This window comes from Melopsittacus undulatus, chromosome 8 (genome assembly GCF_012275295.1).
Source record: "Melopsittacus undulatus isolate bMelUnd1 chromosome 8, bMelUnd1.mat.Z, whole genome shotgun sequence".
Taxonomy (NCBI): domain Eukaryota; kingdom Metazoa; phylum Chordata; class Aves; order Psittaciformes; family Psittaculidae; genus Melopsittacus; species Melopsittacus undulatus.
In genome coordinates this window covers 8,336,270-8,361,596 of record NC_047534.1, presented here as the reverse complement: position 1 = coordinate 8,361,596, position 25,327 = coordinate 8,336,270, and the positions used below count along the sequence as shown (strand labels likewise).

The 25,327-nt window shown below is 40.5% G+C and overlaps 2 protein-coding genes across 3 annotated transcripts; one reads left to right on the top strand and one right to left on the bottom strand.

Moving 5' to 3' along the window:
• Positions 1-557: 557 nt before the first annotated feature.
• On the bottom strand, positions 558-12,489 carry CRYM (crystallin mu). The gene is made up of 8 exons (XM_005143376.3): positions 12,208-12,489; positions 11,768-11,918; positions 10,752-10,814; positions 8,526-8,627; positions 7,176-7,359; positions 4,464-4,585; positions 3,547-3,631; positions 558-2,883 (listed from the first exon to the last, which is right to left on the bottom strand). Exons 1-8 carry the CDS (start codon positions 12,387-12,389, stop codon positions 2,819-2,821), a joined length of 954 nt encoding a protein of 317 aa, XP_005143433.2. The 5' UTR covers positions 12,390-12,489; the 3' UTR covers positions 558-2,818.
• Positions 12,490-12,841: 352 nt separating this feature from the next.
• UQCRC2 (ubiquinol-cytochrome c reductase core protein 2) lies at positions 12,842-25,089 on the top strand. Of its 2 annotated transcripts, none has more exons than XM_034065780.1 (14): positions 12,842-12,991; positions 14,489-14,581; positions 14,697-14,846; positions 17,038-17,102; positions 18,093-18,149; positions 18,504-18,628; positions 19,340-19,437; positions 19,762-19,819; positions 19,984-20,079; positions 20,980-21,179; positions 21,451-21,531; positions 22,081-22,157; positions 23,846-23,999; positions 24,838-25,089. In XM_034065780.1, exons 1-14 carry the CDS (start codon positions 12,956-12,958, stop codon positions 24,919-24,921), a joined length of 1,374 nt encoding a protein of 457 aa, XP_033921671.1. In that variant the 5' UTR covers positions 12,842-12,955; the 3' UTR covers positions 24,922-25,089. The 2 variants fall into 2 exon arrangements, with proteins under 2 accessions (XP_033921671.1, XP_033921672.1); XM_034065781.1 differs by having other exon boundaries at positions 12,871-12,991; positions 14,492-14,581.
• Positions 25,090-25,327: the final 238 nt, after the last annotated feature.

Here is a 25,327-nt window from a genome sequence, read left to right as displayed (position 1 = left end):
AGGATCTTTGTGGCCCTGTCTAGACTCACTTGATCAGGTCAACATTCTTGTTATGTTGGAGGCCTCAGAGCTGGATGGAGGACTGCAGGTGAGGTCTCACAAGAGCAGAGCAGAGGGACCATGCTCCTTTTGACGAAGCCCAGGACCCGGCTGGCTTTCTGAGCTGCGAGCACACACAGCTCATGTTGACCTTGTCATTAATCAACAACCCCAACTTCCCCTCAGGGCTGCTCTCTATACCACATGCATAATCTTACAGCCCAATCCACACCCAAATTATAAGCCAGCACAGTCCTGCCAAATTCAAGATTTCCCTTCCTTAAGGATTTAATACTCTGCACTGGACAGACATCAAGAGGAGGGAACGTGCAGTATGGGACAACTACTGCAAAACTGAGCATCACAGTGGAGCAGGGCAGTCTCAATTTATTTTTCCCCTTTACATTCAGTGATTGTGTTTACTGATGCAGCAATCACTTCAACAACGTGAATGCTTTCTTCCTCATCTTCAAAAAAACCCCAACCCCAACCCCGAAAAGTAACAGACAACAAAATGGAAGTCAAAGAAAACCAGAAGTATCTATTTAATCTTAACAGAAATGAAAGCTACACAATTCTTGAGAATCTAATTTGTAAGAGAAGGAAACATGGAAATTAAGATTATTCTTTACCCCCAAAAAATTCCAAAGACAGCATTCCAAGCAATTCCCATTGTAGCTGAACCAAATAATCTTCATGAATTCAGAAGTACAATGCTGAAGCCAGGTTCTCAGAGCCTCCTATTGTCAATGAAAGCTGAGAGCACTGTGGGTTTTCAGATCCAGGCCTTTGTACTCAGTCCATCTACTTTCTAAAGAGCAGTCAGTAGAAGAGTATGTATTAAACTGGACTTTTTTCCCCAAACACCAAGTCTCATTCAAATACAAATCTTGTTTTACACAAGCACAGAACTGGACAATATTGTCATAATTAGTGAGCGCAAGTTTCCATGCATTTCTTGAATTATGGAACACCAACAGCTGTCATTTTTGTCTCAAGCTAGTGAAGTTCTCTATCACCAAATAACAGACTAAGCCAACACATATGTTTCTGATCACTCCAGAAATGACAAAGAAGAAAACACACATGTAAAAATACAGGGGTAATTTTGCTACAATTAAAAGATGCAAAAGCTTATAGAGAAATTTCTGTTCTTGTTTCTGCTGATATAAACAAGATCAGTGGAGTTAGGTTTCTATCCATACAAACACATCCCTTGGCCCTATTCACTTGCTGGTCTGGTACCCTCCCATGCTAAAACTGCAAATTACAGACTCTGACACTTTCTACCTTTTTCCAACTAGTTTACACCAGGCTTATAATTTGGAGTATTATATCACACCTGCACTGTACTTAACCTCTTGTACACTTACTTGTGCACCATCAAGGGCTTTAATGCTAACTGCTTCTAAACCTTCCTGTTGCTGCATTCTACTGGCATCATTGATCACGTCATCTAATGATCATGTCATCTAATCCTCACATATCAAAGAAACACTTGATATCCTTCATGAAGTAATATACAAGAAGAAATATGATTCATGACTCTAATCAAAACCAAGAATTTGTTTCCAGGGCAATACTGGTTTTCAGCAGATGCTCAGTCTTTTGTAAGGCAATTGCCTAACAGCACAAAACTGAAACTTCTCCTTATGTAGAACATCACGGGGTTTTTCTTCCAGGAAAGAGATCATGGAAAATTCCTGCCCCAGCTAAAATCCACTGGGATAAAAGAACAATTACCAGTTGATGCATGGCACAGCCAAGCTGAAAATATTTGCCTGTATACTTGGAAGTTTATCCTACTGAAATCAGCTTGCATGGTTGCAGCCTTCAAGAAACTTAGAAAAAAGAACTTGGAAATAACACAGATTAATAACAAAATCTCCGCATATAATACAGATAAAAATGAAATCACATTGCTCACATTTTTGGTGACTTATTGCAACATTAAAATGGCAATATCCCACTCAAGAACACACTAAGGGAAGCATTGAGTACAGTTTCCTTCCAGTTAAGTAATATTTATACAATAGTAGCTTTGACTTTTTTTTTGCACAGGTCTTCGTGAGCCAGCTCTTTTAGAAAAACTGACAGAAATCTAGCTGTATGGAGACATCATTATTTATGTAAAGTCCCACTCAGAAGTGTGTCTTTAAATGGAAAGCCACAGGGGGTGAGGGTGGGTGAGAGGGACTGTGGGTGGTGAAAGCAAGGATGGCAACTTCCAGATCTCAGGCTGAGCTTGGCAGGAAGGGGCGGTCTAGGAATCAGAGATGGGCTGTGTTCTAGGAGACTGAAAACTAGGTTACTGTCACTCTAGCACTGAAACCCACAGTTGCCTTTAATGTACCATCATTTGCAGATATGATGCCAGAGTCCATCTTTCAGATGGGTACGTACCTTTTACACCAGTATGAGTTTCCTCTCTAAAAACCCACAAAATCTACCCACAGACTACTGCTACATATATAATTAGGAAGGAAAGGCATTGATTCCAGTATTATACTAAAATATGTAGTTACCTTTGTTAGTATAACTGCAAACATCTAGTACTTGCCATTGCACGAGTTATATTTATTAGTAATACTGCAGGTATCTAACACTTGCCATTAGAAAACTGTAAGAATCAGTTCATTCCTGAAATTTTACATTGCATTCTTGAATGTTCTAGAAGGGATATATGCAGATAGGGTTGGTGTCTGTCTTGTTAACAAGAGATCTGAGGAAACTAAGTGCAAATAATTTTCCTGGCCTCACTGACAGTGTAGACTTCTCTCTAGTTACCAGCAGACCATGAGTCATAAACAAATTTTGCTGCTACTGCATCTTCAACCGCCATCCCTGAAAGAGAATTGAAGTCACCTTCAAACAGTTCTTCAGCTGTACAAATAATATAGCTTCAAAAGGGAACAGAAAGACTCAGGAAGTGATCTAATTAGACAATAATAGGAATTATTCCCCATCCCAAACACCTATAGCAATACATTCAAATTTATAGCTATCATGGTATGCTACATTGAGCTAATGTGATAGTAGAAATCCAATTTTCAGTGTTCATATTGCAACTTGGGCTTTCAGACATGTCATGCAGTTCAGAGTGTGGTAATCCACTATGACTCCCACTTTACCCAAACATCAACACCAACCCCACAGTACACTGTCACATTGTCTACAAGTCAGACAGACTCCTTGGGCACAACAATTAAGGACTTGGTTGGAGCTGTATTAACAAAGGCTACAGTCATGTGTTCAACGACTATGAAGTAGAAAACATACTACTTCTTATTGTTTGCTTTCCAGTTGCTTTTAATTACATGGGTCCTGCTAGATAAATAAAGAGGGAAATAGAAAGGGAAAATGTAAATCACATTCTAGTTTTTTTAGGACAGTACACTGCCATAGCAGCTTTGAAGATGATCAGCAGCTTTCCCACACATGGAGGCCCTAATAAATAATAGAGCATTGTTTTCTGTCAGACTTGTACACAGAAGGGGTTGTTCTTACCCAGTGATTTAAACACTGTTGTTTTCTCAGGCAGGGCTGGTTTTGTACCCTTCACTACCTCTCCCAGCTCAGCAAAAATCTCTGCCTGTGAAAAGAAATACATATTTATACAAAAGCATACATTCAGAGACAAACTTTTTTCTAAATTACTTCAAAAGAAATAACTCCTCCAGTTCTACTATTCCAGAACTGATTCCTTTCCATGGTGAAGCAGATCAGTATTCAGCTAAATACTGAAATTATGCAGAAATCAGGAGGAGAATGGTTTTCAGACAGGAGCAGCTGACAGACTATCTTCAGTAGGGCTTTTTATTTTTCATAGAAGATAGCTTGTTGCTTATCCAACAAAACACATGGGATTCCACACACCTCACCATACCTGGACCTCTTATGTTAGACCTCATAAATGGAAGTCATATTTGTTCTACCAAAAGCATTAAAGAAGAAAAATAAAACTCCATTAAACCTAAGAGAGTCCCTGCTGTCAAAATTCTGCAGGTCACTAACTGCCTGCTTGGCTTCTGTCATCCATTCTCTAAAGGCCTGATGCAAGCCAATCACTGATATCTCATGGGAAGAAAGTTACAGATTTTAATATATAGAACTGAAAAATACTGAACATAAATAATAAACATTGCAGGAAGTGTTGGTCTTTCAAAAATACATTGTTATTGTACACAAAGTCCAATGCTGAACACATGGCACGTTATAATATGGTATCATGTAATGGTTGATACAGAGCGTGAATTGCTTTGGCACAGACATACAGAAGTCTCAATCTGAAATCAGTTTCTCTTTCAGCTTGTGCCTCAAAAGCGTTAACAACTATATCTGATGCTCTAAAAAGTTTCAGTGCAGTACATCAGTACCAATTAGTTTCAAACACAAGCCAATTGCCAACAAAAAGAAAGTCTTACCCCTGATAATATAACATCTCCTGATTCTGTAAGAGCAGCATCTCTGGAATCCACAAACAGAACAGAATTCTTCATCAGTTCATCGTCCAGTTCTCTCCAGTCTGGTCTGCTTGCTCCAACAGCTAAGACAACAAAACTGATGAACTCAGGAGCAATATTTAAACACATTTAAACAACATTTTGTCCAAAAGAAATGTGTGAATTAACAATGGACATTATTGTGGAAATGTATTATAGTCTGATGTTAGCACTGGAGACATGCTGATTGATAAAACAAGAAAAAATAGAATATGCCTGAGTAACTGGGAAAAAGCCTGGATTTCTCTCAACCTGGTCTCAGCTGCAATGCTGACATATATATGGCCTGTTTCTGTAAGATGTTAACCCCTTATATTGCCAGTGATATCAATAAACGATGACACTGTGTCCAACCTTACAAAAAACTGCTCATTAAGATGTACAGCATCCTGGATTTTAGCCATGCAGGCGCTGCTGCAACAAAAGCTTGTATTTCCCATAAGCACAGCTAGAAAAACTGGAATCAACTGGCCTTCACATTTCAACCTGCTGAGGCATTAAACTGCAACTCTTCAGTAAGCAGAGGTGAGATTCTTGACTGACACTGTTCCCACCTCTTTTGTACACTGATCAAACTGCTCCTTCCAAATAATGCTGAACAAGAAGTGAAGGGGAAGCAGCACTGCTTAACCATTCATCACTTCATCATCCCATATCTACACAAAAAAAATTTAAGGATATGTGTAACCATGCATAGGTGTGAAACAAACCAGCCTTTGCTAGCACCTTTGAAAAATGACACCAGCGATTAGGTGTGACAATTACTCTCTTCTGCTTACAGAGGCCCCTTTAAAATAAACTTTGACTATTTGGTGACACAAGAGAATCTTAAGAGTCATACAAACAACTCTTCTGCAGACAAATAATTTAACAGTCCCAGAAACAGGTTACTAACAGGTTTCTGTTGCTTTTTATTTTTAAAGAGAGTTAACTAGCATCTAATACAACACCTCCAAAAACATTCAATATCTGATTTGTCCGCAGACTCTGGGTAGTTGAGACACAAGAAAGTAATCTCCCTTTATATCTAGTACCCTTGACTTACATCAGATCTTTACCAAGTGATTTTTATAGCCCTTTGATTCAGATTGGGTTTGCTACTTGTCTACACAGAAAAATAAAATTTGAGGAATCCCTTCATTATCCTGAATAGATGAGAATCAAAGTATTGTGCAACAAAGGCTTGCACAAACACACAGTTCAATGTTACTAATTTGGATTTTTAAACCTATAATCTTCTACTACTCCCCTGTAACCTTATAAGCAGTACAAATTGAGCAGATTATGGATTTTCACTTGTCTGGAGAAACTGAAAACAAATCAAGGAGCTTAACTTTTGAAATATAACAAGACCACTATCAACTTCTTGTCTAAAAAACCCAAACCCACCCAGCTATACTGTAGTTAAATGGTTTTTAATAATGTCTGTTATGGAATAATAAATTCCATGTTGCCTGAATGCCTCCTCAAACAGCACAAATGCCACAGCAGAGAAAAAAAAAAAGAAAGCAAAGAAAGGAGAGTGGGTCTTTGTGCATGCATTGCCTCAATGACTGTAAACCTTAATGGATTTTGCTTGTACTTCTGGCTTCCTTTTCATGACATAACATGGACAACACTCAATGACAAAGGACTAAATTGAGTTTGAAAAATTAGTAGGATGCTGCTGGAATGTGGGACATTGCTTTAAATTGTTCCCTCTGACCAGTTTCTTTTGTCTTATTACCATGCTATTTGAAAGTGCACAGGGTCATCTCAACTAGGCCCACAATTAAAAGAACATGGCTATGTCCAGAGACTCAAAACAAGTGTGGCAACATCACTGCAAGTCAGGGAAAAATAAGCCCTCAAACCCTCACGATAATTAGTGGTCAAATGATGAAGTTCTTAACTCAGTTATTGCATCTTTTTAACTCAAGTAAAAAAAAAAAATAAGTGTGATCAGCCCCAAAAGGAACAATTAGAGGAGCTTATAAAATTAGTTGAGAAGATGAGTATCCAGGGAAACATTACAGTGAGCAGGAATCACTTCGGAAATAACATGTTTGTGTGGATTATTTAAATGGAGAGCAAAGTGAGCATCAAATGACAACATGGTGTCAAAGATGCATCACTGGGAAAAAAGCATACCCCATGCTCTAGCAAACATCCAGTGCTGGAATATTCTGGAATTGTGACTCCAGACAAGCAGGCCTGCGAAAAGTAGTCCTTGCTAAAAGGGAAAGTCATAGAATCATAGAACCATAGAATAGTTAGGGTTGGAAAGGACCTTAAGATCGTTTAATTCCAACCCCCCTGCCATGGGCAGGGACACCTCACACTAAACCATATCACCCAAGGCTTCATCCAACCTGGCCTTGAACACTGCCAGGGATGGAGCATTCACAACCTCCCTGGGCAACCCATTCCAGTACCTCACTACCCTAACAGTAAAAAATTTATTCCTTATATCCAGTCTAAACCTCTGCTGTTTAAGTTTCATCCTGTTACCCCTTGTCCTATCACTACAGTCCCTAATGAATAGTCCCTCACCAGCAACCCTGCAGGCCCCCTTCAAACAGAAAGCACATTCATTCTGAGAAGCTTTTGAACAGTTCTTGATGCTATCCTTTAGATGATGAGAACATAGCATACCATTGATATGGGCACCTGGTTTTACCCAGTCTCCAAATAAAATCGGTGTTGTTGCCATAGTGACTGTTACAATTATATCAGCCCCAGTAACTGCCTCCTGAGCAGAGGAGCAGACTTGCACTGGACCATTAACTGAATTAGCAAACTTCACTGCCTTCTCTTTGGTGCGATTCCATATTCTGACCTTCAAGGAAAAAAGAAACAGATTAGCTTACAGAACTTCTCCTTGCTGAAATAGGATATTTTCAGTTGATTGTTACACATACCCTAAAGGTGGGGGTTTCTTCCTCTTTACTGTTCTCATAGAATCATTTATGTTGGAAAAGACCTTTAAAATCTAGTCCAACTATTAACAGAGCACTGCATCATACATGTGACAGTTTCAGGTGTGTGTGCCTACATTTGAATGACTGGTCAGTGATGCCAGAATAACAGTTCCTTGTAGAACTGTATTTATAAAATACAAAGATTTCCAATAAATATATTTAAGAAAAAAAAACCAAACCACAGAAAGCTTATCCAGTACGATTTTCTCAGACAAAGACAAGAAGCCATCTGAAACAACCTTGTTTCCAACCATTTCCTTTCTCCCTGCTTTTTAAAGGCTAACATTTGAGCAAGAAATTTTACAGCTTTTCAGAATACTCCTGGGTTCTGTAGAAAAATAATCAAAACGTGATTAATCTCTTAACTTCTGTGGTGGGTTTACTTTGGCTGGACACCAGGTGCCCACCAAGCTGCTTTATCATTCCCCACCTCAGCAGGACACCAAGGAGAAGAAAATTAGACAGCAAAACTTGTCGGTCAAGATAAAGGCAGTTTAATAAAGGAAAAGCAAAGGAAAAAAAAAGATTTATTTTCTACTTCCCATCAGCAGGCAATGTCCAGCTACTTCATGGGAAGTAAGACTTCAGTATTCATAGTGGTTGCTCCAGAAGACAAATGTCTGAATAACAAATTCCTTCCTCCCTCTTCCCTTTCTCTCAGCTTTTACTGATAAGCAGACATCAAATGGTATGGAATATACATTTGGTCGGTTTGGGTCAGCTGTCCTGGCTCTGTACTCTCCCACAGTCTTGCCCCCACCAGTGTACTGGTGAGGGGGAAATGCTGGAGAGGCAGCATTGATGCTGTGCAAGCACTACTTAGCAGTAGCCAAAACACTGGTGTGTTATCAACAACTGTCTAGCTACCAACACAAAGAAGAGCACTATGAGTACTGCCACGGGGGAAATAACTCCGTCTCAGCCAGACTCAACAAAGCTTCACTGGCTGTACTCTATTTATATAAAGTGCTCCTGAAACATAATAGAGAAAAATAAATGTACCCTGTTAAGATGTGGTCATTACCTCTTTAAATGTGAAGAGTTCTGTGAAAATATCATAATGGCTGTATGCTTGAACACCAGCTCCCAAAATGCACAGCACTTCTGCAAAAGGTGGCATTAACAACTAAACAGTATCAAATACAAAAAAAAAAATTAAGACAACATATTAAACAGATATCAAATATATATCAAAATGCCACAGAAGCAGCACCCTTAGTTCTTTCGAAGAAAAATATCTGTATGCAAAAGCTAATATTGATTCATATTAACAGAAAACAGTATTAAATTACCACTATATATATTTTTCTGTGTTTAACTGCAAAATCTATTTTCAATAGCACTAACGTAATCTTGATTTAATTCTGGTTTTGAATTGTCTGACTCTTGAAACCCAGACTTAACATGCAACAGCATAAGCCAATCCTAATTCTGCAATCTTGGCATGCTCCAGTATTACTACAACATACTATACCTATGTGACTAATTTAGTGTAAAACCATAGTGCTGGTGTTCTGTGCTGGCTGAAAACAGGCTTTATGATACCAAAAGCTGAAAAGTACCAAAAAGTACTGAAAGAAGTAGCTGTGTGGGTAAATTGATGCTGGTAGCCCCACACTAAACCACCTTTTTCAATTCACTAAAGCCATAAATCATCTCTCAAGCATATTTTGGCATTGTAAGAGCTGTAATGTGCATGCTCCAAGCACTATAAAAAGAGAGATGGCTCTGAAGAATGAGTAATAAAATTCAGTTTTGTAGCTGGTTTTGGTTTTCTGGTTTAGTTCCTGCCTGTGATTCACCAGTATTTGGCAACAGGGAAGAGAGGACTGCTGGAGTCCAGCCCTAAGCTATCATTGTGTTTTGTTTACGCATTTGCTGTGGCCGCTCACTTCTGTATAAAAAGCTTTGGAATTGTTTAGGCTCTCAACCCTTATTCTGCTGCAAATAAACTGAAAAAAATCTCATTGATTCCCCCCCCCCTTTTTTTTTTTAATGTTCCATTCAAAGACTCCAGAGCACTGATTTCAAAGGTTTCTTGCATAAAAGCATGGGTCTTTGAGAAGCAAATGCCTTAAAAAGGAGAAGATGACAACTATGAGCTAAACTCAAACACTCCTGAAAACCTCCAAAAACAGACAACAATAGAGAATCTGCTCTGAAAGCTCCTTCAGCAGCCAAGTTCCTTTGAGGGCAGCAGAGCCTTGCCTGTGTTAAAAACTGTAAGAACTGCCCAAGTACAGAACAGCCAAGATGAATGAGGACCTATAACCTCCTGCCCAAGGAATCCATTGTAAATTGTTCTATCCCTTGGTTCAGGGGAAGCTCTCTGGGACAGGTTCTTCAATGTTATGTCAGTTTGGTTCTGCTGCCATGGATAGAGTCACACTGGCATGGATATTGCCACTAAAAAAGTGGTGAGATCAGCCTTATTTCTGACACAAAGCAGATGGGTAAAAAGCAAGTATTTTTCAGCCCTTGCTCTCTTCATAATGCCTTATCCTTCGAGGTGAAGGCTAAAACCCACCTGTGCAATGGAGAGTGACCTCCTCTCACCCCATATTACCAGCCCAAACAAATATAGCTTGAAAAAGGAATTCACTATTTCCAACTAAAATTGAAGTTACATACAGCAAGATATACCTCACCCATCTTCAGACACTGAAGTTTATGACTATAGTCAGGGATAGTCATCTGGACACCTTTCCAGTGACTACAGAGAAAGTGAGAAAGACATCCACCTCTGGCCAAGTCATCCATCTATCCTGGGCATTACTATCTTAAGAGTACCTATATTGCACCCTAGAAATGTGGTCTTGTACTCTTTCTTCAGGTCCAATGCAACCCACCTGTCCTAGCCGAACAGCAGGAAGCATACACCTAAGCAAAACAATTTATCATCATAGCTACATACCTAAAGCCATAAAGGAGCACGTTAAGACAAGCACAAAATCAAGAAAATTACAGAGGAAGACAGCTTCATCAATTCCCAGGGAAGTGTGCAGAACAAACCACAAAAGCACAGCTCAGATTCCTTCTCCAATCACAGTGTAAAAGCCATACACAACTCACTAAAAAACAAAAAACTCCAATTTTAAGTTTTCCCTGATGTTTCCCATATGTTAAATCCAATTTAAAAGCTGTATTTGATGAAAATTCACACACACTGAAAGTCATTTACATCACTCCTTCTAGTTATTTTATATATAACACCACTAAATCTGTCTCAATTTAGCAACTGGAGACATACCTTGGTAGCAATTGCAGAAACAGCAGCTGTTCGTTTTGCTGTTATGACACTGCCATCTAGCACCTAAAAAAAAAAAAAAGGGAAAGAGTTCAAGCACACTGAAATGAATACTCAAAATAAACATTTTCATCCAATTTGTGAATTATGTGGTATTACAGGGCACAGATAAAAACCACAGAAGTTGGTAGTTACAGTTACAGCAACCAGGAAGCACATAAATTCACATTCAGCTGAGCCATCTCCAACTCACACGACTCTTCATGCACTGCACTTCCCCAGCCCTCCAACACAGGGAGTAGATCAATGCAACTGCAATACGCTGCACTCGAGTGAGACCAGTGCAACTGGTTCATGAGCCTGCATGTTCTTGGTTTGCATAAAGGGATGACAGGGAACCTCAAAATTCTATTAACATGTACCACAGACAGCACTCCTGCCTCAATACGCATTAGCTACTGTGTACAAATGAATTCTAGGACTTAAACTAACACAGTTTTGAAATAAAAGCCCAATACAATTTTCTTGACCAGTTTTGGTTCTTTTATAATAATTATGACTAAATTGTACTGCAAACGGTCAATAGTCTTAAAAAATTCTTAAATTGTTTAAGCAAAGAAAAAGAAACAAATCAAACTGAATATTATTCATTGTGATGACAATAACTCTCTTGTGATTTAGACAAAACATAATTCAAGATCAATTCTTTATTCAGTAAGGTTTCGGTTTCTTTCTCCTTTTCAAATGCAAGGAAACTTTTCCTGAATGTTCCTCTCTTCCAATCATCCTGTGAGCCACCAGACTCCCTTCAAATCACACGCAGCAGTAAATAGCAGCGTACAGTTCAACAAGTATGAAAGAATAAGGCTTTAGGCTAAATTCTCATTTGGCACAAACAAATTTTCGTTTACAATTAACGAAAATTTGGGCCAATTTACATCAAGTAGCTTCTAAGAATCAGAAGGACGAACCTACAGGGCATTAACAGAGAAGAACTCAGAAGTATCCGTGAAACTCACAGCTTTTAAAGAACCATTTCTTGGATCAAATAAGAGGACGGTCGCTTGGTGAGAAGGGACAGAGGAATCCTTCTTGTGCTCATAAAAAGTCACCAACTTGGTTGTCAGAGCATCATCAGCAGCACTGTAAGCAGGCATGACTCCTAGGAACCTTGGAAGAGATTCACTCGTATTACTTACATACCTACAGACACCGGATCAATTAACATCGAACCTTTATCTTGCAGTTAATCAGTAACTCGGTACCAATGACCCTTCTTGACGCTCCAAGTTGTTCCACGCGGTCCCTTCCCCACCGCAAGCCCGGCTCCCCCCGTTCTGGCTCCGGAAGAGCCGCACGGAGCATCCCCCCGCTGTCCTGTCCCACCCCGGGTTCTGCCAGGCCACCCCTCACAGCGCCCACCCTGGTGCCAGGCAGGTAGCCCCGCAGCCCGCCTCACCCGCCGTGCCGGTGCACCGGCACCACGGTGCGCACGGGCTGCGCGACACCTCCCGCGGAGCCGGACGAGAAGTTGGCCAAGGCGGCCTCCAGCGCCGGGAGCAGGAGGCTAGCGCGGTGCAGGTGCTTCTCCACCTCCTCGGCGCCGATGAACACGGGCGGAGCAGACCCCATGGCGAACATCAGGTTAACACCACAGGACCACACACTGCCAGCCGCCGAGCTCCGCCGCTATGTACTCGGAGGGGAACCCGCCCCCAGCGGCACCGCCCCGCGCCCTGCCCGCCGCTCCGTGCCAAGCTGCCCTCACGGGCACGGCGGTAATCCCTGCTCAGAACCGCGGAGGGCCGCTCCGCCGTGCGATGCGCGCCTCTGCCCCAAGCCCCCTGAGGCGCCGCCGGTCGTCAGCCCCGGTCAGACACCGCTGCGGGGCAAGCGACTGCTGACACCGCCGCGAAGGGTCCGCCCGCAGCTTATTTAGGGTTCACCACAGCGCGGAGCCAGCACAGGGACCCTGAGGGCTGGGACAGCCCCGCTGACAGGGAGGCGGTGGCACTCTGCGCATGCTCAAATGCCGCGGTAGCCCGCAAGGTGTCGCTCTGCCTTCATAGCGTGACTGTCGGCACGAGCAGTAGAGTTTGTGTCTTTTCCCGCTAGAAAGTCAGTGCGGCGCAGGGCGTGCCGGGAAGGTTAAGTCCTCCTGCAGATAGCCATCTTCTCGCCGGGGCTGAGCTGAGGGGTGCGGAAGGATGAAGGGCTTTCCGGTGGTTGCGCGTTCCCTCTCGGTGAGGATGACCAGGACGCCTTGGGTGTAGCAGGGAAGAGGCATAACGTCAGTTGATAGGGCTTGTGTGGGTGCCGGCGGCCTTGGGTGGGCCTGACCCCAGACAGCTCCGGGGCGGTCAGCCAGGCGGGCGAGCTGGGGGTCGGCGAGTGAGCGGCTGTGAGGCTGTCAGCGGGGGGCGTAGAGGGGAAGCCAAAGCCGGCGGCGAGCCGGATGGGCAGATGGCGGAGTGGGGCGACGGGGCTGAAGGTCAAACAGGCCGCGGGCCGGGCCCGGGACGGCCTCCGCGCAGCGCTGTGGTGGGGAGCGGCGGCAGGTTTCTTGGGGGCTTCACCTGAGGCCTTTCCTGCCGGCGAGGCAGGGCTGCCTGTGTAGCCGGGGAGAGGGGAGGAGGATCCCTTGTCGCTGTTTGTGGCAAGGTGTCCTTGGCAAGTGAGGCTTGGCAAGTGCCTCTTCCCGGGGCGTGGAAGGGGCAGAGGTCTTGCTCTGCTGCAAAGGATCCCCTGAAGCCCGCAGGCATCTGGAGTATGATGTGTGTAGGTCTCCACGGGAAGCAGGATGGTGAATGACCTCTTGAGTCAGTGTGTTTGCAAGCCAATTCTAGACTCTCACTAGTAATTCATAAATAAGTAGATTTAGTGGTTAAAATTTGTGGTTGGGGAAGAAAGTACTTTTTCCTAGACTCATACATTGAACAGTATGTGGCAAAGCGAGGGGAGTTATGTCATTGGTATCCCTCCAACTGACTGCAGTGGGGTGTCTGTCAGGGTTTACTTAGAGATGTATGAGAATTAAGTTTGGTTTTGGTTGTTGGTTTGTTGCCTTTTTTTATGTGAAGAATAATGAATTTGGTGGGTTTTTTTTATAATCATAAGAAGCTTCAGAGAGAGCAGAAGGAATAGCATTTCAGATTTGAAATTAAAAGTCTTGTTATTTCTGCTGCCAGCTAGTTGCAATGTTCACTTCTCAGTTTGGAGGCCTGCTTCTGGTTATTGCTCTGCAATTTGGGGAGTTGCATACACATCCTTTTTGTATGTAGCAGTCAGTGTAGCTTTGTTGGTGAGAGAGATAATTAATTCTTTAGGAGTTTAACTGCCTACACCTAATAAAAAGTTGTCTCCAAAGTTATGTTCTGAGTATGTGGAATTCTGTGGCTTTTTTGAGTTAATTGCTGCACAGTGGTCCTATAGACTATACAGTATCAGTAGAGATACCTACTGCAAAACAGCAAAGAGAGGGAGGGGGGAAAAGCTTTCTTACAATGCTTATTCTTGAGAATAGCACCAAGGTCCAGGGACCTTATGTAAGTAATTCCCCAGGTTCTAGCAGTGATTAAAAAAAAAACTGTCAGGGGAATTACAAGGGAATCACTGATTTTACTCTGGGACTTGAAGTTGTTGATTGTATTTCTACTTCAGAATTAGTTGCTTCTTCAGTATGTAATGGATGTGCAATGAACTAATTCAGGAAATCCATTTTCTTATGCTTTCTCCTCTAGAAGAGATTTTACTCACTTAAGGTAGCCCCTAAAATTTCAATCTCAAAACCTGCAGAACGAGTGAAATTATCTCGAGAGTCTGAGAATCTTGAGGTCAGTATGAAAGCTATTTTTTTTCTGTCTCCTTTTTATTTTGTAAAACTCATAGTAGAGTTATGACAGTATTTCTACTGGGTAACTAAACCAAATGTTTTTCTGTTTAATACAGATCACAAAATTACCAAATGGCTTAGTTATTGCCTCTCTAGAAAACTTTTCTCCAGTTTCGAGAATTGGTGTGTTTATTAAAGCAGGCAGCAGATATGAAACCACTAGTAACTTGGGAACAGCTCACTTGCTTCGTATTGGACCTAATATGGTAGGTGTTTGTTCACTTTGTTATTACATTGGCAATAGATGAAATGGTGAAAAGTTTATGATGCAAAAGTAAAGGATACAGTAAAATTTAGTGTAAGAGATCTTGTAAAGTGGAAAACAATGTACATTGGTTTTTGGTTAGCTAGTTCAAGTGCAGGAGAAACGACATTACTTTCTGGAAGACAGGATGTGATGCTTAATTTAGAATTATGCTCTCCAAGTGGCTTCAGTTGTACAAGATACTCTGGAGGAAGATACAGTAGCTTCAAAAAAAGAATTCATCAAATTAATGGGTAGCAGGTCTTTAAGGAGCTGCTAATAGGAGCAACTCCTGCAAGTACTGCAGGAATACCGCTGAGCAGGTTGTGGTATGTTACATTTAAACAGCCTCTTCTATTGTCGCTGTCAAGTACAGAAGGCTGGGCAAGACATCTTACAGCTTGACCCACTGTGGCCCTTTCCTTTGTTCCTGTTCATCTCAATTGCTGTCTGGCTGTAGGTGCAGATGTAAACAGCCAGACTGTGACAATGCTACACAGCACCACTAACAAGTCTGTGACTGCTGTTGCATGGGTTCAATCCAGATCAGCTTCAGGCAGAAAAAAATAACATCCCAGCTGTTTATTATTACCCTTCCCAGCTACTGCCTTAAGTTCCCTCAGACAGCTGTCAGTGTAGTAGAATCATAGAATAGTTAGGGTTGGAAAGGACCTTAAGATCATCTAGTTCCAACCCCCTGCCATGGGCAGGGACACCTCACACTAGATCATATCACCCAAGGCTTCATCCAACCTGGTCTTGAACACTGCCAGGGATGGAGCATTCACTACCTCCCTGGGCAACCTATTCCAGCGCCTCACCACCCCTACAGTAAAGAATTTCTTCCTTATATCCAATCTAAACTTCCCCTGTTTAAGTTTGAACCCATTACCCCTTGTCCTATCACTACAGTCCCTAATGAATAGTCCCTCACCAGCATCCCTATAGGCCCCCTTCAGATACTGGAAGGCTGCTATGAGGTCTCCAAGCAGCCTTCTCTTCTCCAGGCTGAACAGACCCAACTTTCTCAGCCTGTCTTCATATGGGAGGTGCTCCAGTCCCCTGATCATCCTCGTGGCCCTCCTCTGGACTTGTTCTAACGGTTCCATGCCCTTTTTATGTTGAGGACACCAGAACTGCACACAATACTCCAAGTGAGGTCTCACGAGAGCAGAGTAGAGGGGCAGGATCACCTCTTTGATGGTCATGCTCCTTTTGATGCAGCCCAGAATACAGTTGGCTTTCTGGGCTGCGAGTGCACACTGCAGCCAGCTCATGTTCATTTTCGCATTGACCAACACCCCCAAGTCCTTCTTTGTAGGGCTGCTCTGAATCTCTTCTCTGCCCAACCTGTAGCTGTGCCTGGGATTGCTCCAACCCAGGTGTAGGACCTTGTACTTGGCGTGGTTAAACTTCATGAGGTTGGCATCAGCACACCTGACAAGCGTGTCAAGGTCCCTCTGAATGGCATTCCTTCCCTCTAGTGTATCAACTGAACCACACAGCTTGGTGGCATCAGCAAACTTGCTGAGGGTGCACTCAATCCCATTGTCCATGTTAGCGTCAAAGATATTAAACAAGACCGGTCCCAACACTGATCCCTGAGGAACACCACTTGTTACTGGTCTCCAGCCGGACATTGAACCGTTGACCACAACTCTTTGTGTGCGGCCATCCAGCCAGTTCTTTATCCACTGAGTGGTCCACCTATCAAATTGATGACACTCCAATTTAGAGACAAGGATGTCGTGTGCGACAGTGTCGAACGCTTTGCACAAGTCCAGGTAGATGACGTCAACTGCTCCACCCCTGTCCATTTTTGTAGCCCCATCATGGAAGGCCACCAAATTGGTCAGTTCTTGCCCTGGTTTTGTCAAGTGTATCTAATTCAAAGAATCCTAGTAAATGTTCAAGCAAACCTGGATCATTCTAAAATGGGGCTTGGGAGCAAATATGTGACCAATTAAACTGGAAAATTGGGAGGATGATAGAAATGATTGCAAGTAGGGATGCAGTAAGCTGGCTCAGAATTTCTTCTGTATAAATGAATAAACATATTGTTTCAGCATTGCTTGAGCACTGAACAGCCTCAGGCAAGTCTGTTCTTAAAATAGCTGGAATTCTAAGTTGGGTTTTTTTTTTTTCTTTAATAGACTACTAAAGGAGTATCTTCTTTCCGGATTACTCGTGGCATTGAAGCTGTTGGGGGCAGCCTGAGGTTTGTAACCACATAGGGTCTGTTTTGGTAACATGCAAACAAGCTACATGATTAAAGGAAACTTAAAACAATAAGCACAACAATGCAGAGGCAGATAAGCTCAGTGTGGTAATGCTACTTGATTGGTGAATGTTGACAAGAAACATCTTCTGTACACCTTGTTCAGTGAAGGTGCAAGAGTGTACCCCTTATTTGTAGTTTTAAAACACCTTTCAGTTAACAAAATATAAATGTTGTGTACCTGGAAGAAACATAATTTGTCCAGAAAGCTTAATGTTCTTTCTGCTTTTTCAGGCTTCAAGATTAAACTTCGTGAAGTCAGTAGATTTTTTTTTCTCCATTTTTTGTGAATAGATACCACTCATCATACTTCAGTTATGGGAACAATTCAGACAGTAGTTGGCTTTCATGATTTGAGAGTTTAAAGCCTAGAAAACAAGCCTAAGAGAAATAAAAGAGGGATCTTGCTGTGCCTGCTTTCTTGCAGTGTGTCTTGAAATCATCCAGTAAGATTGTTTTTCATAGATTTTGGTTAAACGCAATGTTTTATATAACTTGAGGCTCTGGCCCTTTATTATGCATATATATATATATATATACACACATACTTATATAGGAATATATGTTTCTATTAGTCACAAATGTGTTGAAGCAAGTGGAGAGTTTTCTGCCCAAAGAGAATAATTTCTAAGTTGCCTTGTTTAATACATACACACATTTGTCTTCAGGTTTTGTTACTCAAACTTATTTGTTGTTTTACCTTGAATTAGCATTGTATTTTAAATTCTGATGGTCAAAAACCCCTTGTTATTACTACAATACTTAGGATAGAAGTTCTCATTATGTCTGTTTCTGCTGTGTGTGTATCATCACTCACTTTAAATGGTCATGTCAAGCATATTTGAGATTAACTAGGTATTGAGGGGAGGAATATGTGTGAAAAACCACTCTGTGTTCTTTGCTGAAATGGGGTATTTTTTTCTCATTTAGCGTGTACTCAACAAGAGAGAAGATGGCTTACTGTATTGAATGCCCACGTGACTACGTGTAGGTATCCAGATATGCTGTAAATGGCATTGCATGCTTTACAAACTGCTGTGTGGTAGAGACCATTTTACAGGGTAGGAGTAATACGCATTTTTGTGTTTGTCTAGTAAATCAAGATACTATATTAATATTCAATTTCTGTAAAACATTATTGAGTATATGAATGCTGTGGAACTGAAGTGAAATTTTGGTACTCTGTACCACAGTGCTAGTACCTATTCTGGCTCTAGTGATCCTAGTGATACATTTTGTTGTTAATATGTTGCTTACAGATTTGTTTAACTTGATTTCAACTTCAAAAGAAATATGTGCTACTTCTGTTGTGTTTAATGCCTTTGTAACTTTTTAATCTAGCGATACAGTTATGGAGTACCTTCTTAATGTCACCACAGCACCAGAGTTCAGACCATGGGAAGTAGCTGACCTTCAGCCACAGTTAAAAGTTGACAAAGCAATTGCTTTTCAGAATCCTCAAGTTGGTAAGTGTACTTTCTGATCTACTGTATTGGCTTCAGCGGAGTTTCCTTAGAATTAAACATTTATGGAAAAAGTAGTTTCCCCTTTTGCTCCATCATGTGATCATTTAATCTTTCATCTTTTCCCCATGGGTAGGTATGGGTCTTTTGGTTGTTACAGAACCCTTTTTTATAAATACACAAGTTTTTCTAGCCTGTGCATAACATTCAGTAAGTAACATGCTGATGACAGCTTAAACCATTCCCATCGCAGCTTCCATTTCACCTTTTTAATATAAGTACAGCTAAAGAATGTGCAGGACATGATTCTTGTTGATAGTATATTTGCAGCAGGTTGTGTTCTGAAAACAATTCTTCGGTATTGCTCACCAGTGCAGAAAAGATGTTTTGGAAAAGAATTTGTATGGTTATTTTGATAGAAAACCAGTATGGATTTTCATTACACTGAAAATGGATTCTGGCTTTAGGGTTATAAATTTAGGTTTGTGGGTTTGAAAAAAACCTAGAACAAATCTAAGCACAAAGCCTCAGCCAAACCAGTGCATTTGGATGAAACTTCCATGTGTATTAGATTATTTTAGATTGCTTTTGCAGATGTTGTGGGTACTTAAAAAGGCCCACAGCTCTGTTTCAGTGGGTTGACATTTTATTCATGATCTTCACTAAAAGCAGCTCTTGCGCTAATCATCATCGTTGGAACATTGTTCCCCTTAGGAGTGCTGGAAAACTTGCATGCTGCAGCCTATAAGAATGCTCTGGCAAACCCCTTATATTGTCCAGACTACAGAGTTGGAAAAATTACTTCTGAGCAGGTAGGATTATTTGTGTTGTGTTATGAAGCTGTTTCAGTTTCTTTATCAAAGGTAGATGATGACACTTGAGAAGGTAAACACTGACTATACTTACTATATAAATTTCCTATCTTCTGTGCATAGTAAGGTTGTCAGTGAAATGTAAATGTTCTTGTATAAGAGGGTTTGTCACTGGAGAATGCATAAAATGCCATTCTATAGACAGCTCCTTTTGGAAACGTTGGAGTTTGCTGCATGAAGAAGTACACGGGGGGATGTCAGAAACACACTTGCCATTTTTATAATTTATGCAAAATACTCTAAAATATGAATTTACTGTTGCAGCTCCATGATTTCGTACAGAACAATTTCACAAGTGCAAGAATGGCTCTAGTAGGATTAGGTATGTATGTTCTTTAATGGGCTTTGCAATTCGTAAGGGAAAACTGCCATGGAAAGTGAGTTCTCCATAGAAGTAACAAGTTACGGGACACTTAAAATACTTTTATGTAACTGCTGTAGGTGTTCAATGCCATTACATTACTTGGAATAACTGTTTTGTTGCAGGTGTGAAGCACTCTGAGTTAAAAAAAGTTGCAGAGAACTTTCTAAATATCCGTGGTGGAGCTGGTGTTCCTGGTGCAAAGGCTGTCTATAGAGGGGGTGAGTCTGTTGTGTATCTGTTCTGGATGACTCTTTTCTGCTAATTATAAATGTGGTAGTATTCAAAGTTGCAACTGGAAAAAATATAGTAGTACTTAATGCTGTATGTGGGAAGTGACAGTTCAAACATCTCCCATCTAACCAAGCAGAGCATTATTCCCCACCATGGGAAGTTCTGGGATAAAACTGAACCCATATTTCCAGTGAAGCTTTACCTGTAGGATCATTTATTCCATGAAGTGGGAAACAAACTGGCTTGTGGTTTCTCTTGGCATTTTGGGGAAGATTCCCTGAAGAGTAGATTAAAGACTGGAAGTGGTGGCAGTTTTTCTCTTTAGGGAAAATCTATTAGAACATTGTAAATCTCTCATAAAAAAGTATGTAATACTTAACTTTTTCAGAGCCGTATTGTGTACTAGTTAATACCAATACCTAATCTTTACTTGGAGTATCAGGTCACTCTGACCAGATGGGGAAAATATTAAAGTTTTCAACATTTAATATTTACCTATAATAACTTAATTATCTATAAAACAGGATCAGTGTTGTTATGAACAGAAGGCAATGCTTCTTTCCTGGGTATTTGGTACCTGGAGACTCGCTGGGTTTTATTCTCTCATACTATGTATGGTTTAGGGTCAGGTTCAAATAAGGCAGAGGAAGGTGCATGGGTTTGTGATTGCAAGAAAATTTTTGAATATTAAGGACTGGTTATAATTACCTATAATCTACTAACAGCACCTTGCTGTTTTCCTGAGTGGTTATTGCAACTTCACACCCTGGCTTTTCTCTCATGAAACGAACTCCTGGCTAGGAGTGTTTCCTCTCAATACCTCTGAATGTATAGTAGTTTCCAACTGAATACTGTATTACTTTTTATTATGTTGTTGTTTTTTTTAGGAGAAGTCAGAAAACAGAATGGTGAGAGCCTTGTCCATGCTGCTGTTGTCACAGAAGGAGCTGCTGTTGGGAGTGCAGAAGCAAATGCATTCAGTGTTCTTCAGCATGTTTTAGGTGCTGGGCCCCTTATCAAGAGGGGAAGCAATGTTACCAGCAAATTGTGTCAGGGTATTGCTAAAGCGACTACCCGGCCATTTGATGTAAGTTCAGAGGTTTATTGTACTCTGATGTTTTAAGTAAAATGCATATTATCCTTTAAGAGTTTACTACCTCTAGATACAATCATAATCAGTTCAGTCTTGCGCAAGTTACAGTATTTCAGAGGACTTCCAGTCTGATCTTTCCTCTGCACAGACGGAGTTTAGCTTCCTGATTTACAGTATTTTAGATCCTGATAGTAATTATTTTTCTATGCTTGATGTTGAGTTGTTCTGATACTTGAAACACTTGGTGATAATGTTTGTTTTGCAGGCTTCTGCATTTAATGTTAATTACTCTGACTCTGGGCTCTTTGGGATTTATACCATATCCCAGGCTTCAGATACTGGGGAGGTGAGTTGCTGATTAGAATTTAACTATTAGGAACATAACCCTCAAACTAGTTTTCATTTGAGATACAGACTGATTCATCTAAAACACTCAGTTCATCTGGTTTCTTATATGAGAATGCTGCGTGTTCAGTTATAACTTAGTTTTGTAAGCTGGGATTGAGACTTGCTGTCTGGGAAGTACAAATACCTAATACAAATGAGAGCTAGTAAAATACCTTGGTTGCTGACTGTAATTGCTGACTTACATGTGTAAGCCTAAGTATATCATAAGGAACATGCTGGCTCTTGAAGCTGGCAGAACTGAGTGAACTCTAATGAAAAAATAATGTGGTGTTGCAGTTTTATTCCACAGTTGATTTTGTGTCTTGCTTGGGCATTTATTATGTAATTATTAAGGTTTTAGTTTTGTTATGAAGCTGTTTAGAAGTGAGTTCAGGGAGACAATCCTAACATCATCAACTGCTCTGAAGTTTCTGAGATGTCATGTAATAGAAATAACATGCTGATATTGAATTCTGGAAGAAGTCTTAACTGATGGAATTTTCCTCAGGTGATTAAAGCTGCTTTGAACCAGGTAAAGGCCATTGCTCAGGGCAGTATCGCTGATGGTGATATCACAAGGGCAAAGTAAGTGTATGAAGAGCTCTCCTGTGTGTTGTAAAGAGAAGTTTCTTAACATGTAGTTATTTGTCAAACATTTAAATTATTCTGTACAGCAGAGCTTATTGTTGTCCTGTAATTATTTCCATGGGAACTGCTCAATCTCCTATGTTAAAACTGAAGCACTGTCAGTAGAGTTTTTTTCCCAAAGCGGTACTGATCCTCTGCTAGTGGTATTTCCTTATAAAAATTTGGTAGATAAACATTAATGGTTTCTGAAAACTGTTTCAGTGTAACATATCAGCAAGTATCCACAAATGCTGTCATCTTAATTGTACTCTGTAGTATTAAGATGTATTCAAATTAGATTCCTAAATTGCATTATTTAGGTAACTCCCTTTACAGTTGCACTGCAGCAGTTCCCAAAACAATTACATTAAACAATCTTCTGCATCTTCAAAGAACAGTAGTAACGAGGGTCTGCAAATGTAAAGCACTGAATTATCGCTTTAGTGTTTGAAATATGTGCCCATAAGAATATTTGAAATGTGGGGGAAATTACTATTAGAGATGCAGTTAAACCAACAAACTTTTAGGGTTTCTAATTTATAGAGGGCTGTGCACACTGGTTGGGCTTAATCTCCAAGTGGTATTAGACTGCACTGAGCTTCTCGAACTGTAGGTACGCAATATGACAATATGGTAGAGATTCACTCATGTAGTAACACTAAAGTATTGCCTATTACACATGCAAAACTCAAGACTCCATGTAAAGTCTGCTTACAGAAAACGTAATAACCTAGACATGCTTGGTTGTGCCTTAGTCACTAGTAGCTAAATGGCAAATTCAGGACCTTTATATGTGACATTATTTGTTTTGTGTGTGGGAATTGTTTTGTGGGTTTTTTTGGGGTTAGTTTGTAACAAAGGTGCCTAGTATTAGGGAGTTACAGTGCTGTGGAGTTTTTGGGGAAGAGGGGTTCCTTTTCCTGGAATGGATTCACATATTTTCTATCTTGCTTTTTTCTTTAGTGACAAAAAACAAACAAAAACTAACCCAAAACCCAAACCAAATTCAAAGCCAGTGATATTTGCAGTCTGGCAGCTCAGTCTGTTCATATTCTATTGGAATGAACCATTTTCTGCTATTTTGTTGTTTAAAGAATCATAGAATGACTAGCTTATAAAATCAGATTTCCGTAGGTAGCAGTGAGACTGCATGAAACAGAACAAACAGCGTAAACTTGCTGTCTTTTAACAGAAGATGGAACTATTGCTTAAGGAGCCTAATCATTGACATCCACTGCTGCTTTGTCACTTCCAACAAAATAGCTCTGCATTGTCTGCGCTTGATGAGAAACTGGAATCCATTTTAAACCTAATTTTTAAACTTGATGGATTAGTTTGTCTGAACCCTGTGGTACCTGCATCAGTTCCTTCAAACGGAAAGAAATTCTGAGCTTGAGATCTTCTGACTGCAGGAGGTGGCAGTTGGTGCTGGGGTACCCTGTCATTTTCATGCTTGGAGTATTTGTGGTACCTCTTTCCTAAGTATACAGAACCCTTCCATACTTGAAAAGGAAAACCTTCCAAAATGGAGAGGAATCTTGAAAATTTAAAAAGCCCAGAAAACTCATTGTGCTTACAGGTGTGTTAGCTAGAGTAATAAGAGGACTTTCATGTTCACTCATCCTTAATACTTTATTTGATGGCAGAAATCAGCTGAAAGCCGCCTATTTGATGTCAGTGGAGACTGCAGAGGGGTTGCTGAATGAAATAGGCTCGGAGTCTTTGATGTCTGGTACACACACATCGCCATCTGTTGTAGCTCAAAAAATCGACTCTGTTGCCAGTGCTGATGTTGTGAATGTAAGTATGTGTAAGCATTACAAGTGTTTATTAATCACTGTGTAAGTGATTTTTATACAAAAGGGGTGCTCATTTCTGTATGTTTATAAACACACACATACTATGTTTTAAAAAAGCCCAGGCAACTTATTTACAGCTCCCAGCTGCATGTCTTGTTAGGCCTTTATTAACAGGAGAGCCTTTAATCCAATATGCAACTAGTGTAGCTGAGAGTGTATGAAATTCTCATCTACTTTACTTGAGTTTACTAAAACTGTCAACTAGTATACAAGAAAAACATGATGCTAGTTCCAGTGCAGACACTTCTGTGTCAAAGGTGCTAGGAATCCTGAGTCTAGAATATTTGCTCTGCTTAATAAAACGATTACTCTTTCAGTAATAAACTGATGTAACCACATTGCTATTCCAGTTCACTTTGTTGCTTAACAACTTGAAGCAAACTTCATACAGAAATCCATCAGAAATTCTAAGAAAACTTGTTTTTTTTGCAGTTATCACTATTTTGTGTTGCAGTAGCAACTAGCAATAGCTTTAGTAGTAAGGAAAGATCCACTGTATCTTGTGGTGTAATAATTATTCTAGACATAACTATTTTCTAAGAGTTTATGCCTTTTATATCCAACTGTCATTCTGCCATTCCTGTTTAGACTATGAAGTAAAAAGGAGCTGGAATAGAAACAAGTTTTGACAGCAAAAAGAAAACTGTTTATTTGATGTACAATGGTAATGTTGGGATTTGGCTTTTGCTTTAATAACTTGAAGCTGAGGCTGTGAGCAGCAAGATAAATGCTGTTGTAGTGACTATTTCCTTATATCCATCTTTCCAATGTATTTTCAGGCTGCCAAGAAGTTTGTCAGTGGGAAGAAATCGATGGCAGCTAGTGGGGAGTTGGGAAATACTCCTTTTCTTGATGAGCTGTAAAAACAAAACTGGGATGCAGATTCACAATGGACCTACAATGAGCTCTAAGTCACCTACGCTCTAAATAAATTACTACTAACTTGTTATTTATGCATTCAGTTATTTCAGCAAATTTCTCTCAAGTAATTGTGGGCTTGCACTTGTCAAATAAAGTGCTGAGTTCATACATTGTGTTGATTTTTTTTCTACTGAAAATGGTATGTAAAATTCTGGTAAGTCTGGCTCTGTACACTGAAGGCAGAACTACAGTGAGCAAATAAGTTGACATTTTAGTCAATGTGAAAACCAGATATATCATAATGATAACTGTGATGCAGACAAATACTGCAATTGCCACTAGTTATCTTTGTATTCTTGCATGTTCTGGAAGGGTTTGTGATCAGCTGTCTCCACTATCCTTTTATCA